General features: G+C 43.9%; 3 protein-coding genes across 3 annotated transcripts; 2 read left to right on the top strand and 1 right to left on the bottom strand.

Annotated features, from left to right (window-relative positions):
• The first annotated feature begins 1,037 nt into the window (after positions 1 to 1,037).
• LOC137588521 (phenylethanolamine N-methyltransferase-like) lies at positions 1,038 to 6,579 on the top strand. Its single transcript, XM_068305649.1, has 4 exons — positions 1,038 to 1,190; positions 5,359 to 5,576; positions 5,714 to 5,924; positions 6,075 to 6,579. Exons 2-4 carry the CDS (start codon positions 5,405 to 5,407, stop codon positions 6,541 to 6,543), a joined length of 852 nt encoding a protein of 283 aa, XP_068161750.1. The 5' UTR covers positions 1,038 to 1,190; positions 5,359 to 5,404; the 3' UTR covers positions 6,544 to 6,579.
• Positions 6,580 to 7,647: 1,068 nt separating this feature from the next.
• On the top strand, positions 7,648 to 9,372 carry LOC137588522 (phenylethanolamine N-methyltransferase-like). Its single transcript, XM_068305651.1, has 3 exons — positions 7,648 to 7,819; positions 8,017 to 8,227; positions 8,706 to 9,372. Exons 1-3 carry the CDS (start codon positions 7,648 to 7,650, stop codon positions 9,142 to 9,144), a joined length of 822 nt encoding a protein of 273 aa, XP_068161752.1. The 3' UTR covers positions 9,145 to 9,372.
• Positions 9,373 to 10,101: 729 nt separating this feature from the next.
• On the bottom strand, positions 10,102 to 16,205 carry LOC137588879 (protein phosphatase 1 regulatory subunit 1B-like). The gene is made up of 6 exons (XM_068306192.1): positions 16,144 to 16,205; positions 15,367 to 15,547; positions 11,651 to 11,734; positions 11,359 to 11,434; positions 10,441 to 10,569; positions 10,102 to 10,365 (listed from the first exon to the last, which is right to left on the bottom strand). Exons 1-6 carry the CDS (start codon positions 16,203 to 16,205, stop codon positions 10,253 to 10,255), a joined length of 645 nt encoding a protein of 214 aa, XP_068162293.1. The 3' UTR covers positions 10,102 to 10,252.
• Between the last annotated feature and the right edge of the window lie 506 nt (positions 16,206 to 16,711).

The raw sequence follows: 16,711 nt of genomic DNA, 5'->3' as shown, positions 1-16,711 counted from the left end.
CTGTGCTGACTTCACACTTCTGTGAAGCAGTGAGGCGTGAGAGAGAGAGAGAGAGAGAGAGAGAGAGAGAGAGAGAGAGAGAGGGAGAGAGAGAGAGAGAGAGAGAGAGAGAGAGAGAGAGAGAGAGAGAGAGAGAGAGAGAGAGAGGAGAGAGAGAGAGAGAGAGAGAGAGAGAGAGAGAGGGAGAGAGAGAGAAATAGAGAGAGAGACAGAAAGGGAGGGAGACAGAGAGAGAGAGAGAGAAAGAGAGACATATATTAACATAAATCTTTCCTTTTTGCAAAATGTTTTATAATATGAACCAATAGAGAACATTTCAGATCTGGAGGTGTGGGGTTCTGGGGTTCTGGGGTTCTGGGGTTCTGGAGCAACGGGTCCGACGCCTCCACAGCTGCATGCTGGTTCCGTTAGCGTCACCAACAATGAACAGGTGGCAGCAACCGCAGAAGGTAATGGCGGCGCAGCATCGTCCGATGCAGATAAAGGACTAATAATTCAGTCTAATCGTTTCTACTAGCCACACTGTCAATGTAACATATATAGAGGGGTATTATTAATATTAGCATTATTATTCTACTTAAATCTTTTAATTCTTTCTAGCCTTGACAAAAGTCACCCCAGTCAAATTATCGTTCTCCAGCTTTATGTCCTGAGACAGGGTGTAGACCTCCAGTCGGGTCAGGGTGTAGCCACTCCGCTTGACACTATCACAGAACTGGGCCTCGTCCAGTGAGACCACTGGGATCTTCACCCCAGGACCCACACAACAGTAGTTCTCCTCCAAGGCACCAATGAGCAGGAGGTGGCCCCCAGGTCGCAGGAGCCCCCCAATGTGAGCCAGTGCCCTGTTGAAGGCATCCAGGTCTGGACTGGCGCCCTACAGACAGAAGGCGGACACGAGACAGTCGGCCCCGGCTGGAGGGAGGGCGTGGAGGGCCAGAGGCTGAGGGCGGTGCACATCAACAGGGAGGACGTCTGTAACCACCTGACGGAGTCTGGCAGCTTTCTCTGTCCATTCTGAAGGACTGGAAGAGAAAACATCCATAAAATACATTTAGTTCATTAACTAGTAATCCATATAAATGAATTGAATTCAATTCAATTAGGAAAATTAATTCATCGGTAATACACTCAATGTAAAAAAGACCTTGGATGAAAGCCGGAGGAGAGTGAACAAAGGAGAGTAAACGGTATGTACATATGTAGAATGTATTTAATATGGTAAGCATGCATTGTTTGGAATGAACGTGATGAACAAATTGCAGCTAGTCGTCAACATACAAATGCAAATGATTCCAGGTTATCTATAAGTTAGACTGTTGGTAAGTCACTATTTATTAAATTTCAATCTATGATTGGAGGTCATTTAAATGTCATTACTACTCTATACTAAAGTAATGTCATTATTACTGTAAATACTAAAGTAATGTCATTACTACTCTATACTAAAGTAATGTCATTATTACTCTATACTAAAGTAATGTCATTACTACTCTATACTAAAGTAATGTCATTACTACTCTATACTAAAGTAATGTCATTACTACTCTAATACTAAAGTAATATCATTACTACTCTATACTAAAGTAATGTCATTACTACTCTAATACTAAAGTAATATCATTACTACTCTATACGAAAGTAATGTCATTATTACTCTATACTAAAGTAATGTCATTACTACTCTATACTAAAGTAATGTCATTACTACTCTAATACTAAAGTAATGTCATTACTACTCTATACTAAAGTAATGTCATTACTACTCTATACTAAAGTTCTATTCCCTAAGACTTACCATTAACAATTTCAGGACATAAAAACAGCCCATAATAATAAAATCATGTAGTACCGTAATGTAACTTTAACATCTCTACCTCTGCTGAATGAATTTTCTCCTGGGGGGTGTAGAGGTTAAACCCAGCTTTAATCCACTGAGGGGTTCCACCACACTGACGTGAACGACGCGCTGATGTCACTTCCTGCTCATCAAAAGTCAGACACGCCCCTTTAAGTTTGATTACTCGGTTATATTTACATTAAGTTTCTCAGTTAATCCACCAATAGTTAACATCATCTAGCAAAACATTCAGAGTTCAGCGTTAGCGTCAGTTAGTACTCCCAGCAGAAACCTGACCTGAAAATATTCGTTCACACAAAATTTTAGCTCCCAGAGGCACAATGTGACAATTTAAAAATAGGTAAACACAAAATATACACATATATATACTGTATATAGCTACAGGCCATTTTGAATTAAGCTGTTCTGAATTGTGTGTCAGTTCAAAAAATACACACGGAAAAATAAGAATCAAGTTCAAGTCATTTCTAACTTAACATTTGTCTACCACAAATACTGGACTCTCACAATCCCTAGAAAACCATTAAAAGCATTGTCCATTACGACGTGGTTAAGCCAGACGGCTGAAACCAGATAGTCTAAACATGCCAAAGACATTCTGTATTGTCTGAAAGAGAAGGGTAGATTCCATGTGAGAGTGCCTCCTAGAATAGGTAATAAAAGTTCTGTGTTAGCTGACCCAAGTGTTCTCCCATATTGAACTTCCCCCTGGTATGGTCTGATGCCATTGATAGAAGCCTCTACAGAGTCAAGGCTATGTATTCAATAAACTTTGTGATTTGCTGAAATATGACACTATTCGTTTTATGCCTTTTCTGGATTCAATAAGAACATTGTGATGAGGTCTAGTTAGTTATGGTCCAAAAAACCCTAACAGGTCATAAGAAGTAGAAGGAAATCTTTGGAACAAAAGAATTTTAACAAGACTCAGAGGACATATCAGGACAAGTCAAAGTTTGTGAGAATTATAAGAAATAATATCAAAAGCAAAGTCTTTTTCAGATTTAACCAACCTTAGGTATCAGGTCATCTGAAGTCACATTCACCGCAACTAAAATACATTAAAGCATCCCTGCTTCACCTTACCTTCACTGAAGGCTCTCAGCAGTTGTTCCTGATTCTGTTCAGAGATCAGAGAAAACTGTAACCTAAGATAAGAGTGGATGACGAATCAAACACAAGGTTGAACAATTATTTTTAAAATTAAGTCGAGGAAGAATGCGAAATACACCATGTCATTGAATACACTAAAATAAATCCGCTGTATTAATCTAGTATATTGTAAATAATATCTCAAACCTTATACCTCAGTATATCATCTTTTGGGATGGGGGTTACTGTATTTCAAGTGGTCTTGGACGCCCCCTGGTGGCTACAGGTAGTGGCTGGGTTGAATGAAAAGTAACAGGGCAGAATTTCCTGATGGTATCAAACTCCTCCTGCCCCCAGCACTGGCTCCAGCAACTCTGACTAAATGCATATTATTCTATTACATCCATCCTGGTCTTTTCTCTGTTTACCATTTGTGTTCTGTTCCTGCTCCTCTTTACTCTTTTATCTGTCCATCTGTCTCTGGGCAGGAACCGAGCCTCACCTTCCTCCTGGCTCCACTCGTCTACTATGTGTGTTTGGACTTCCTTTTAAACAGTTGTTCTCCTGTTCATCTCCAGCTCTTTGAATCAGTCAATATTGATGCTTCTCACTGAAACAAATGGGGAACTTGTTAAAATGACCTAATATTAGGGTTAGAAGATGAAGATAATGGCAAAGTTAAGGTAAGGGTAGCAGAACCTTACAGTTTTACCTCCACAAAGGAGGTCATGCTTTTGCATGCATTTATCAGACTTTTGATAAACTAGCAGAGAGAAGTCTAAAGCACAACAGGAGAGTAGACATATAGGAATCAAAGTTCATATTTTAATCAAGCAAGCAGAATTTTAAAAAAACTACTACAACAACAAAACAGGCAGTTAGGCCAACAGGCAAACAAATCTGAAAAGGAGTAGGCAGAAGGCAGAATCCAGGGATGAGGTACAGAACTGGGTTATCAAACAGAAAACGGAAATGCTGGAAAATAGTGCTAATGTTACCAATCTGTAGGAGATGTAGGCTGAGTAGAGCATACTGTATGTAGGTATATGTAGGCTGGAGGCCGACTAGGACATGGTTGTAGGAGATAGAGGCAACACAGGTAAAGGGAATGAACTTGAGCGCAAGGAGGTGGAGAAGGCTCTGAAAAGACAGAAGACGTTATCCTGGAATGAATCTTCTTTTTCCTTTGGGCTTTTCCCTTCAGGGGTCACCACAGCCAATCAGTGTCCTCCATCTAACCCTGTCTTCTCATCCTCTTCTCTCACACCAACTACCTTCATGTCCTCTTTCACTACATCCATAAACCTCCTCTCTGGTCTTCGAAACTATAAATAAACTTAAGTGTTCATGGAACTCTTGACATTATTGGTTTGTTGTTCAGCATCATTACTAAAATTGTATAATTGAGATTTCTGTCGAAGTACGAGAGGGCCTAGAGAACAATCCGTTGGATTTTGGAGTTGATCCCAATCATCAGGAAATAGCAGCAAGGAGCAATGGAGTAACTTTAGCAGCTTCTTTTGTAGAAAAGGTTACAGAAGGTTACAGAACAGATATAAGGTATAGAAGCCTATTAATAGGTTGACTGTAAAACCCTGAACTGAATGAGGTGTATGTTTGAGATAAGACATGATGAAATGAACTTTGATACTCATATATTGCCTCGTAATGTTAAGATTAAAAGTTAATGTCTTGGAAAAAAGGCAAAGATGATGGGTTAGGCTGAAGTGAAATTTTGGTTTAGCACAGCCAACAATTCTTGCTTTCAATGCTTTTTATCACAAAATTCAACATTATTCATGATGCTGATTATAACTTCCTTCTATTGTCTTTCATATTTCATAACAACAAAAAAATTCACCACATTACCTTTCTTTGATGCAAACATGTCACAACAAACAAATTTAAAGCAAACTATTATTCATTCACATTCTCCCTGTGTCTGTGGGGGTTCCCTCTTGGTTCTCTGGCTTCTTCACTCCTCAAAAAGCATCCAATTTATGTGCGTTGATCAATGTAAATTGTCTGTAGGTGTGAGTGTTTGCGTGGGTCATTGTTTATTATATGGCTTTGTGAGCAAACCCGTGAGTTGTAGTAGAAGTATCTGGACTCTACTTCAGTATGTCAGAACTGAAGAAGCCACTTGGATGAGGGATGTAATGTCTTCAACCAACCTGAAGCAATTTATTCTTTTTGGTCTTCTTGATGAACTTTAGTAAAAACCCAACAAGAGAGCATGTGTAAAAGTTTTTACACAACTTGATTGGCTTAATAATTATCACAAAACTATTTATGGTGTCAGTGTCCCAGGTGAAAGAGTAAAACGATAAGACATACAGTAGATTACAAGTCAAAGACAAATCTGTTGTCACAACCAGACAGAGGTATTATCTGTATGTCTGCAGTGGTCAATCATCAGTTCCTCTGAAAAACTCAACCGAGGCACCAAGAATGGAAGGAAAAGCAACGGACGCTGAGATAACAACCCTGGAAACGGACTACAGTAAGTTTGACCCTGAGGTGTATCTGGAGTGTTACTACTCTCCTCAAGGGTCTCACTTGGAAAGAGAGGACAGCTTTGTGCCCTGGGCCTTAAAATGCCTTCATAAAGCCTTCAGTGAAGGTAAGGATTGATGGATCACATTGTAGACTTTCTTGATGTCCCATAACTGAGGATGGCGAGAGATGGAACCATGTTCCTTCTGTGCTCAGAGGTGTCTAGTTGTGATCTGATAAGACAGGTTTCCTCCCTCTTTCCAGGTGATATGGAAGGAGACCTTCTGGTGGACATAGGTTCTGGTCCAACCCTGTACCAGGTGATGAGCGCCTGTGAGGTTTTCAACAAGGTGATCCTCACAGAATTCCTGGAAGTCAACAGAAATGAGCTGAAGCTGTGGCTCCAGAATGAAGGAGGCAGTAAAATGGACTGGACCCCCTTCCTGAAGAAAGTCTGTGAGCTGGAGGGACGAAGGTAGAACACTTTAAACTCTTTACTCAGTCGTTCCAATGCTGTTTTCTACACATATATTTGAACATTTATACCTTGCCCTGTGATGATCATGTAGAGCGAGCTGGGATTGGCCACAGGCAGATGAATAATGGTCGCTATTCTGTTTATCAGTCGTTCAGACTACACAGTTAAAGAAGTTAAACTACGTAAGACTGTCCAGGATGTCCTCCACATCGATGTGCTCCGTCCTCAGCCCCTGGAACCCAACGCCCTTCCTCAAGGCTTGGCCGATTGTATCGTGTCCTGCTTCTGTCTGGACAGTGTCAGTCGTGACCTGGCCGAGTTCACCAGAGCGCTGACCAACATTGGAACTCTCTTGCGGCCCGGTGGCCACCTCATCCTCATTGGTGTCCTGGGAGGGCGTTACTATTGTGGGGCTTCAGGGGTACTGTTCGCTGTCCTGGACCTGACTAATGCCCAGGTCTGTCAGAGTCTGACGGACAGCGGCTACACCCTGAGCAGGCTGGAGGCCCTGAAGCAGGAAGCCGTGATGGAAAAGGCCGTTTTTGACGGGGTGTTCTTTGTCAAAGCAAGAAAGAATTCATCAGTAAAGTGTGAAAAAACCCCAAAAGATTACTAAAGCATAACACACCTATCAAGATAAAAGTAAGGCACAATCTGAATTATTCTTTATAATGCAGGCATGGGCAAAGAACGGCCCACGGGCCAGTCAGGCTTTGTAATTTGGCCTGCCAAACTTAAACTATACAATTAATTTTCTGACATAAATACAATTGTAAAATAACTTTTGCAATATTCCAATGCATATGTGAGCTCTGCTTCCTGTTAAAGGATAAATCCTTTTATATAATGGTTTTTATACTAGAGCTAATACATACTCCATCCATCTGGTCCTCAGCTGGCCCACAATTAAGAACTCTGTGTGGCCCAACAGTTAAAAAGTTTTCCTACCCCTGTTATAACACTTTTATTAATATTTATGAATATTAGTGATAATATTAGCAATTCATTGACTGTAACTTGTTGTCTTTTCCAGTTTGTCGATCCAACAAAGCAGAGAGAAAAGTTTCCTCCCATTTTCACCTATGTAATACATTAGAGTCACTGCGTCAAGTTTTTAATATAAACTGCTAATCAGTCAGATTAAATGTAAGACTGTGATCAAATGGGAATAACAAAAGATACATTTAAAGCAGTTTGTCGTTATTTCATTCTGTTGAACTGCATAAACTCTACATTTACCACCCTCAGAGTTTCTCTGAATGTAGTGTCACTGAAACTTTTGAAGGTGTTTCCTTCACAAAAAGATGATGAACACAACAACCTGTCAGCATGGGAAGCTTTTACCCCCTCTCCCTACCCTCCTTTCCTCATCTCTCTGGTACTAGATGTGGCAAAATGGTGAACAGACCCCTTTGTCTTAATCATTGACCATTCTGTGAGCCCTGCAGACTGGTTTAAGAGATATGGAGGGCGGTTGGAAGACCTGAGTCCAGTCCATTAGTGTGTCTTGTGCCACAGGATGCCCCCCCTGATCTGATGGTATCAGTGCCTCAGGACAGAGACATTAACAGAACAAATGCTATCAGGCTTGAAAAACAGGATAAGCATCTCCGTCCATGAGTCCGGCCTCAAGCACAGATACAGTGACAGGATGGACACGGGTATATAAGGCTGGCGAGGCAATATCAGGGCATCTGGAGGCTGGACAGAGGCACCAAACATGGAAGGAAAGGTGACACAGAGTGGAGTAGCAGCTATGGCCGCCTGCTACGAGCGATTCGATCCCGCAGCGTATCTCCAGTACAACTACACTCCACCGCGAGCCGACTTCCAAAGGAAGGACAGCATCGTGCCATGGAAGCTGGCCTGTCTGCACAGAGCCTTCAGGGAAGGTGAGGAGAAGAGCTAAATATCTTTAAGTGCAGAAAATAGACTAGCAAACAAACTAACCTAGCCTTAAGGTTGACAAACAGACGTTCTGACGCTATTTCCACAGATCTGGTCCATACTGCGCCATGAAATTTATATTTTCAGGTATTTTTCTTTCCTGGTCTCACGCTTCCCTTCTGGTTTTCCTCAATCGTCCCAGATGATGTGAAAGGAGACCTGCTGGTGGACATAGGTTCTGGTCCAACCCTGTACCAAGTCCTCAGTGGCTGTGAGGTTTTCAACAAGGTGATCCTCACAGACTTCCTGGAGGTCAACAGGCAGGAGTTGAACCTCTGGCTCCAGGAGGACGGAGGCTGCAACCTGGACTGGACCCCCTACCTGAAGCACGTCTGCAAGCTGGAGGGACGACGGTATGACAAAGATCCGATGAAATACCGTAGTCCTCAAGGTCTTCAGCCACGTTTAACGAGATTACACATTTTACATCAGCCATGTGGCTGATCACTATCCGCCAAGAATAAGTTCGCAGTTAGTAAGATTTTGTCTCAGAGGCCACCACTCAGTTTATGTACTGGCCAAACAGCTGGTGGTGCTGGGGAAACATCCTCTGAAGACCATGAACGTTCTGTAGGTCCAAAGGGAGATTCATCTCCAGTCATAAACTTCTAAAGTTTAAAGGCCTTGTGGGAAATGAAGAAGTCAGCGCAGACGCCAGGACCAGATGAAGGCCGGTGTGACTCCAGGAAATGTTGAACTGTCCGTCAAGAGGGTGTAAACTGCTTTGTTGATGGAATCCCAGCGTTTGGTCTCCATCTGTTATCAGCTGTCAGATTAATGCTGCATCAGTGGAAATGTAATGTCGTTAATGATGGATGTTTTCTCCTCCAGTCCTTCAGAATGGACAGAGAAAGCTGCCAGACTCCGTCAGGTGGTCACAGACGTCCTCCCTGTTGATGTGCACCGCCCTCAGCCTCTGGCCCTCCACGCCCTCCCTCCAGCCGGGGCCGACTGTCTCGTGTCCGCCTTCTGTCTGGAGAGCGTCAGTCCAGACCTGGACGCCTTCAACAGGGCACTGGGTCACATTGGGGGGCTCCTGCGACCTGGGGGCCACCTCCTGCTCATCGGTGCCTTGGAGGAGAGTTACTATTTTGGGGGTCCTGGAGTAAAGATCCCAGTGGTCCCACTGAATGAAGCCCAGGTCTGTGAAGGTTTGAAGGAGAATGGCTTCACCCTGATCAGGCTTGAGGTCTACACCCTGCCTCAGGACATGAGGGTGGGGGTGGATGATGTGACTGGGGTGTTTTTTGCAAAGGCTAGAAGGAATTAAAATTTTAAGGGTCAGAAAAGGCAAAGTACGTAAGGTTTAAGGTAAATAAAGTTAAAAAGTATTGAAATATAAAATTCCTGTGCATGTTGCGTCATTGTCAGTGACACACTGCCCCCTGCTGGACACATACAACAACTGCAGCAACCAAGTTCTGCTTTTTCAGCACCTGATAGAAGATTTACACAGTCATAATTACATAGAGATTTACATTTCTATTAACTATGATTCAGTCAGTGGTTTCACTTTAAATCCAATATTTCGATTGTGAATAAATATGAATGAAAAATAAACAATAAAATTATGCTTTCTTGTTTTATATTTGTTGAAACAGAAAGAGGTAATGACACGTCACAACACAGTATAAAACACATGTATAAAACTCATATTAGTAATAATGTGGTTATTCAATCAATCGATAAATGTCTTCTCTCTAGCATTCTGATTGGTCTCCATGAATGTTCAAACACCAGGGGTGTGTCAAGAAAATGGTGGGAACGGGGGTCAGGATGGACGCTGCCCATCATCGATGAAGGAAGCGTAACTGGAACTCTGCTGCTATAAAAAAAAATTTTGGATTTTGCAAAAAACAACTCTAAATTTCTGTTACTTGAAGTTTAATTAATAATGAGAAATCACATTTCTTTTTCATACAGAAAAAATGCATTATTTGTACAGCGATGGTCCTAATTTACATAGAAATGTAACATGGAGATAATTAACTTTGTGATTTCTTATATAAGCAGTGGAGCGCAGAACGTCATTGATTTGGTTCTCAAAGGGCCCCTGAAGATGAGGCTCGGTGCCCAGCTTTTGAAAATCAGACGTTTGTCTCCATGCTTTCATGCAGACTGTTTAAGGTCATGTGACTTCATCATGTGACCAGTAGAGACTCGTCGCTCGGCAGGTCTCCTTCCAGGAGGTTCAGAACCAGTGAAGGACATTTACATTTATTGGTTTAAAAAGTCTGTTTTCTGGAACACACACACACACACACACACACACACACACACACACACACACACACACACACACACACACACATACACACACACACACAGACACACACGTATGTTCCATACGTCCGATCCATTGGAGTTCTCTTCTTTGGTCATTCTCCTTTCCTTTCCTCTTTTCCTCTGGTCTCCTCTCTGTCTCCATGGCGACGACTGACATCCCCGCCTCCGGTGGAAGTGTCCAGCTGATCTCTGAGCGGTTCGGCGTCTAAAACGTAAGCAGAGCCTCCATTTGGTACAAAAGCTGGAGAAGCGTCTTAATGAGATGCACCGTCTGACCCACCTGTGGATGAGGCCGTCTGCTGGCTCCTCCTCTCACGCCCCTCCTCTTCCTCCTCAGAGGAAGACTCCTCTTTGTCCACTGACGACATGTCTAAGGAGGCCAGGTGGGCCTGGGCCATCCTCTGGACCGCTGGGGTCAGGAGAAACAAGCAAAGTTTGATGAGCAGGTGATGGAGGAGAGGGCAGGGGTTGCTGCTGCCACAGGTCCAGGAGTCACATGATGAGGATCAGCCAATCAGGTGACTGATGCCTTCACATGCAACAACCAACATTAAATCATATCGTTTCCTACACATCACGTTTACATCTCCAACAAGGACATGAAAAGTATTTTACAGAACTTTCCTGGAAAGGAGGAACTGGAACTAGTTCTGTGGATTTTATCCAATCCGTTGGGTTTGATTTAAAAATAAACAATGTAGAAACTTTATTGGTATATTCATTTCAAACAAGGATGATCGTGTTCATATTTGTGTTCATCTGGATGTCTGTGTGCGTGTGTGTGTGTGTGTGTGTGTGTGTGTGTGTGTGTGTGTGTGTGTGTGTGTGTGTGTGTGTGTGTGTGTGTGTGTGTGTGTGTGTGTGTGATGCAGCTATATCCATCCTACATATAATCCAGGATGATCCAGAGCAGAATCACAGCTGTCCTTGCTTCTAATCTCACACACACACACACACACACACACACACACACACACACACACACACACACACACACACACACACACACACACACACACACACACCTTGCAGTGTGTTTTTTGAATAGCCAAATAACAGATAGAGACCACATGGCTGTTGCCGGGGCAGAACTAGGTCTCCTACATTCTCTGGTTCTGTGTCGGCCGTCGTGTGAAACACATGAAACACACACACACACACACACACACACACACACACACACACACAGCGTGTTTACCTTTGAGCGACGGCGGCTGATAGGTGGAGGTGTGAACCACTTTGGCTCTCAAGGCTCCGCTTTCCCCCAGAAGCCACTGCAGGAGGAGAACAAGTCAGAGCGGGAACGTTTTTCAGACTAAAACACAGACCAACGCCAACATGAAGCATTTAACCAGTCAGTCCAGTCATTCAAGGGTTAAAAACACCTGAAGGACTGCTGCGGTTGTTGAGGATTCTTCTCCTGGACCAATCATGAAGGTCGTACCACCAGATGGATACTGACGCTAGTAGAAAAGAACCAGCTGACAAACCTGGTGAGGACCGGCGTCTTCGTCCGGCGACGGCGGGTCAGTCAGTCTGAAGAGCGTCGCTGGCGTCGGCCTCCGGCGCCGAATCTGAGCACAGAATCATGACAATGACTTTTGTTTGTTTGTGGAATCATCGTCCTTTACACGTGTGAAAATCCTTCTATTCGTTCAGGTTGTGTTTGTCGTGTTTCCACGTCGACGGAAACCTTCCAACACGCCGCCCAAGTAATCCCCCGGCTGTTTTCTGACGACCGCCGACAGTAACTTCACGTCTCATCTTCACCACGGCAACAAACAAACAAACATGACATGAAGTACAAGAAGAGGGGACGGCACAGTATTTTGGCCATACCATAATAATACAATGACCCATTTCTAATGGGAGTGTCCACACCTGGAATCTGATTACACTCAATTCTGATTGGTTGTTGTTTCAGTGTTTTGTTTGTTTATTAAACGTCCAGGTGGTTGAACTTTTGACCTTGTTTGAACCCCAAACATCATTTATTAAACATAAATGTTGGTTTTTTTACTGAGGGAAACAAACAGAAGCAGAGAGAACATTTTGTATGATAATAAAGACGGTGAACCATCATGATCCGGGGGGGTTCATCATGAGGCTGCATGAGGCCCTTCAGCTGGAGTCGTGTTGTGGAATATACTCTAGTCGGTGAGGTGTTACGTTAGGAGCTCCGCCGTGAGCTACGAGGGGCTGCCGGCCAATCAGAGCGCAGCGTGTGGGCGGGAACTGAGTGGGAAGCTTTCACTGGAACGCTGAAGCGTGTGCTTCACAGAACTCATAAATATTCATCAGTGGGATATGGAGCTAAAGCTGCTGCTGGTGGAGGAGGCAGTTAAAATAAATTACCCCCCCCACGTTGAACGCGGTGGACAGAGTCATGGCCGCCAGAGGTCAACACCTGAGGACGATCACATCCGATCTGAAACAGACGCTGCAGAAAGGTCGTTTTGTGACCTGAAATGCAGAAACTGTGTCTGAACGATGCTTTAAAGGTTATTTTATTGTTATTTGATGGACTTCACCATCGTTGTAAATGTTTTTTTGATGGTTCCATGTGTCTGAAGTTGGAAGAGGGCATGAAAATGACCACGCCAATGCTAATACGCTAACATGGAGTCACAAGCGGGGGATGCTCACCCACTTGGAGTTCATCTTCAATGCATTCTTCAGAGTATCTCTAAAGCACAATGACATTGAGTATTATAGATACCCCACCTGCCCAACCCCCCCTGGACACACCGGATCTACTGAGAGAAGAACCCCGTCCATTGTAAACACAAATCCCCGGTGCGTTCATAGCATTTATTCTGTGAATAATCCTGAGCTTGATTTGATGTTCAAGAAAAGATGGATGAAACGCGCCGCGGCCTTTGACCTTTTGTTTCCCAGAGAGGAAAAACGGATGATTAAATGACATCATGTCTGATTTTAACCGACATGCCGCGTCCTCCACGACGGGACTCGCTTCGGAGATGAGGTCGGTTTGAGGAACTCCTGTCTTTAGCCGTTCTTGATTCGGTCGTCATAACGGGTAATCCCTTTGGTTTTTAATCGGGCGGCTCCTTGGCCACCTTCTGTCGCTCCGTCCTCGTCACCTCCCTCCACTCCTTCCTACCTGGGTCTTTTGTTTCCACATACATGCTAATGACATGGTGTTTTGGAAAGAAATAGTCCCATTCCCTTCCAAACCACTGAAACGGGCTGCGGGGTGAAACCTCCTCCAGAGGGGGGTCAGGGTTGGGGGGGCGCCGGTGAGCAAAACCTTTGCTGACCCCTGAGCAGTCATGCTTGAGTAAATAATTTATGAAGCAAATCCTCAGAGTCTAAGCAGGGCGGTGGCAGATTACAGGACGGCAGCAAGTGCATCTGTGAAAGTTAAATCTCCAGTGTGGTGGCTGTCAAGGGCGCAGATCTCATTACAGCATGGGGGGGGCAGTGGGGATGGGGGGCTCATCCCTGACTCTAATTTGATAGCACTGAGGAAACAGGTGAGTTTAGACTGTTTGTGTTTGGTTTAATTTATCTTAAAATTATAGTAGATTTTGATTTTGGTGCACCCTAATCAAAATGCAGCCAACTAACCAACCAACCAGTAACCAGCCAGCCAAAGAGACTGACCAACTATCAACTAGCAATCAACCAACCAACCTATCAACCAACCAATAACCAGCTAGCTAAAGAAACTGACCAACCAACAACCAGCAACCAACCAACCAACCAACCAACCAACCAACCAACCTATCAACCAATCAATAACCAGACAGCTAAAGAAACTGACTCACAACCAGTAATCAAACAACCAACCAAAACATCAACCAACCAATAGGATGCCAGCTAAAAAAACTGACCAACCAACAACCACAATTAAGCAACCAACCCGCAAACCAATTAACCAACCAATAGCCAGCTAGCTAAAGAAACTGACAGACTATCAACCAGCAATCAACCAACCCGCCAACCAACCATTTAAGGAACTGTCCATTTCCTACTGACTTGTTTCCACAACGTCTCTCTGATGGTCTTCTTGATTTCTGCACAGACCCGATTTAGCCCCCGTCCACATGATGACGGATTTTTGTAAAAACGCAACTTTTTAATCGAAAACGATTCCTGTCCACACAACATCGTTTTCAAAGAAAATCTCCGTCCACACGTGAACGCACCAGTGCGTTTACGAAGACGGCTATAAGCATACCAAACCATGTGGTGGCAGTATTGAATCAAATTCTATCCAATAGGAATCCTCCGTGTTTTGTCGTCACAACACACGGGCCCATAAATATGACGTCACAGAGGTTTTTGTCGCAGGCCAGACGTCAGTGTTTTTAAAAAGTCGCGGATGCACCGTCCACACGACAACGCAGACCCAGCGTTTTTAAAAAAAATCCACCTCAGCCAGCGTTTTCAAAAAGTTGCGTTTTTGTTCCAGATATCTGCGTTGCCGTGTGGACGGAAGGTGTAAACGCAACAAAAAAGTTGTGTTTTTAAAAAATCCGTCGTCGTGTGGACGGGGCCTCAGAATCCCAATCTGGGCAGAACATTTCGGACATTTTTTGGAAGACGCTTGAGAGCAGACTCACAGAGATAAGTTACACTTCCAACAAAAACCGTGAAAACAGGCTTCTGGTGCCAGACGTCAGGCTCCAACATTCAGCTGAAGGAAGAAGAAATTCACGTTTGTGAAGGAGGGAACCTGAAGACTCTGTTGCTTCCACCATGATTTACAGCAACAGACAACCCCACAACCATTTGAGGGCCAATCCACTGACCCCTGACCTTTATGACCTCTTGAGTGCTCCACTGGGGAATGCTACTGCTGTCAGTTTGACCCATGTCGTGTCTACGTTTGCTCTAGAACCTACAGTCTCCATTAAAGATCAGTTCTCCATCATAATGGACTCTCTGACCTCCACCAAATAAAAGACCAACAACATGACCCTCTATACTTGGGTTCACAGATGTGGTAAGGCACATAATCTCTATTTTAATATTACTAAATGCTTTTATCCCCCCCTGCTGAGCTGTCTCATCATTTCTAAGGGCTCTAAACAGCCAGCAGCTCAGCTCGGTCCACCAGAAGCTCAACCACTCTGTTGAGTCGTGATGGACTCGCCAGGGAGAATCCCACCCGTGTCAAAAGTCAGGAAGAAAGTTGAGTTCGGTTTTAACACCAGTCACATGACCCCAGCGGGCTCACCATCTCCACCTGCCGCGGGTCCAGCTGGATGGGGACCGGGGAGGGCACGGAGAACTGGATCTTCCTCCTCTCATCCTTGTCCGCCTCTCGCTCCATCAGCTCCGTCTCTGCGGGCAGCAGCGGGTCCGTCCAGCCCCTCTCCTCCGCGGATGTCCGGCTCCGAGCGGACCGAACGGTTCGACTGCCGGTGGTGGGAGTTCAGAACAGGATGTCCGTCTGCGTCCACCCGCTCGGCGGTCCTCTGGAGCGCTGCGCCCTGAGCGCGTCCCCCTCCCGGTGTGCGTCTCTCTCTCAAAGGGGCGTGTCCAGTGTCGTCGGGGGTGTTCTGGGGGCTTCATTACTAATTATGTGAATTCTCATTACAGGTTGTGCCACTTTAATGCCGTCACATAAAGACATCACATTTATTAGTGGATTGATAAGTGTTTGTTTTCATTTGAATAATGTCTCCAAAAAAGCAGAAAAAATATTGGCTTTTGAACTCGTGTTAACGAATTTATCATTTTCTTTCTTCCTCTTCATTACCCCTTAAATATAAATATATTTGTATTTCTTTTTAGCTGTTTGGGATATGAATTAACGTTTTTTTCCAAAGCACGAAAACTGTTTTATTTTGAAAGGTAAACGCCCTATGTCCGTTTTGGGTATTTCCATTTCCGGTTGCATTTCCGATCAGTTTTAACGTATTATTTCAGGTGTCCTTGGCTAGTCTTCGGTGTTGTTATATTTTTTCTGTTCATTCATTGTTTTTTAATCCTCTTCCATATCGTCACTCACCTTTCTGCCCCCTTATTGGTCGAGTTCACCTTTGTCTTTTGGATTTTCCCTCCTTGGTCCATGATTGAACCTTTGGGTCACGTGCTCAGCGGTCTTCTTCCTGTTTCCGGTGTTTCTTCTTCAGTCAGTGTTTCTGGAGTTTTGTTGTTTGTTAAATTATTACTTTACTCACTGACATAAATGGAAGAATTTGGTTTTTAACCTTTGTGACACCTCCTATATTTGCTTTGATTTTTAAACAACCTATTTATTTATATTTTCCCCCTCCACAGAGAAGATAATGGGGTGTGAGGACCCATGTCCGGAGTGTACCCCGCCTTTTGCCCATTCTCCTGTGTTTGACCAGCAGGGGGCGATGTGTGGGTCTATTTCTCACACAGCTTTGGAACAGGAGTCACCTTCATTAAACCCATTTATTGACACAACAAAACAAAACCGAATTCAGTCAGAGATCTAATTTGCGTGATCTTGTCTTACAATTTGAAACAATTATATTCAAATCTGATATAAAACCAGAAACACAGGAATGTGTGGCTGTTATTGGTTTGACAAATGAAATAATCAAAAC

The sequence above is a fragment of the Antennarius striatus genome, chromosome 21, assembly GCF_040054535.1.
Source record: "Antennarius striatus isolate MH-2024 chromosome 21, ASM4005453v1, whole genome shotgun sequence".
NCBI lineage: Eukaryota > Metazoa > Chordata > Actinopteri > Lophiiformes > Antennariidae > Antennarius > Antennarius striatus.
This window is presented reverse-complemented; position numbering and strand designations above follow the sequence as displayed.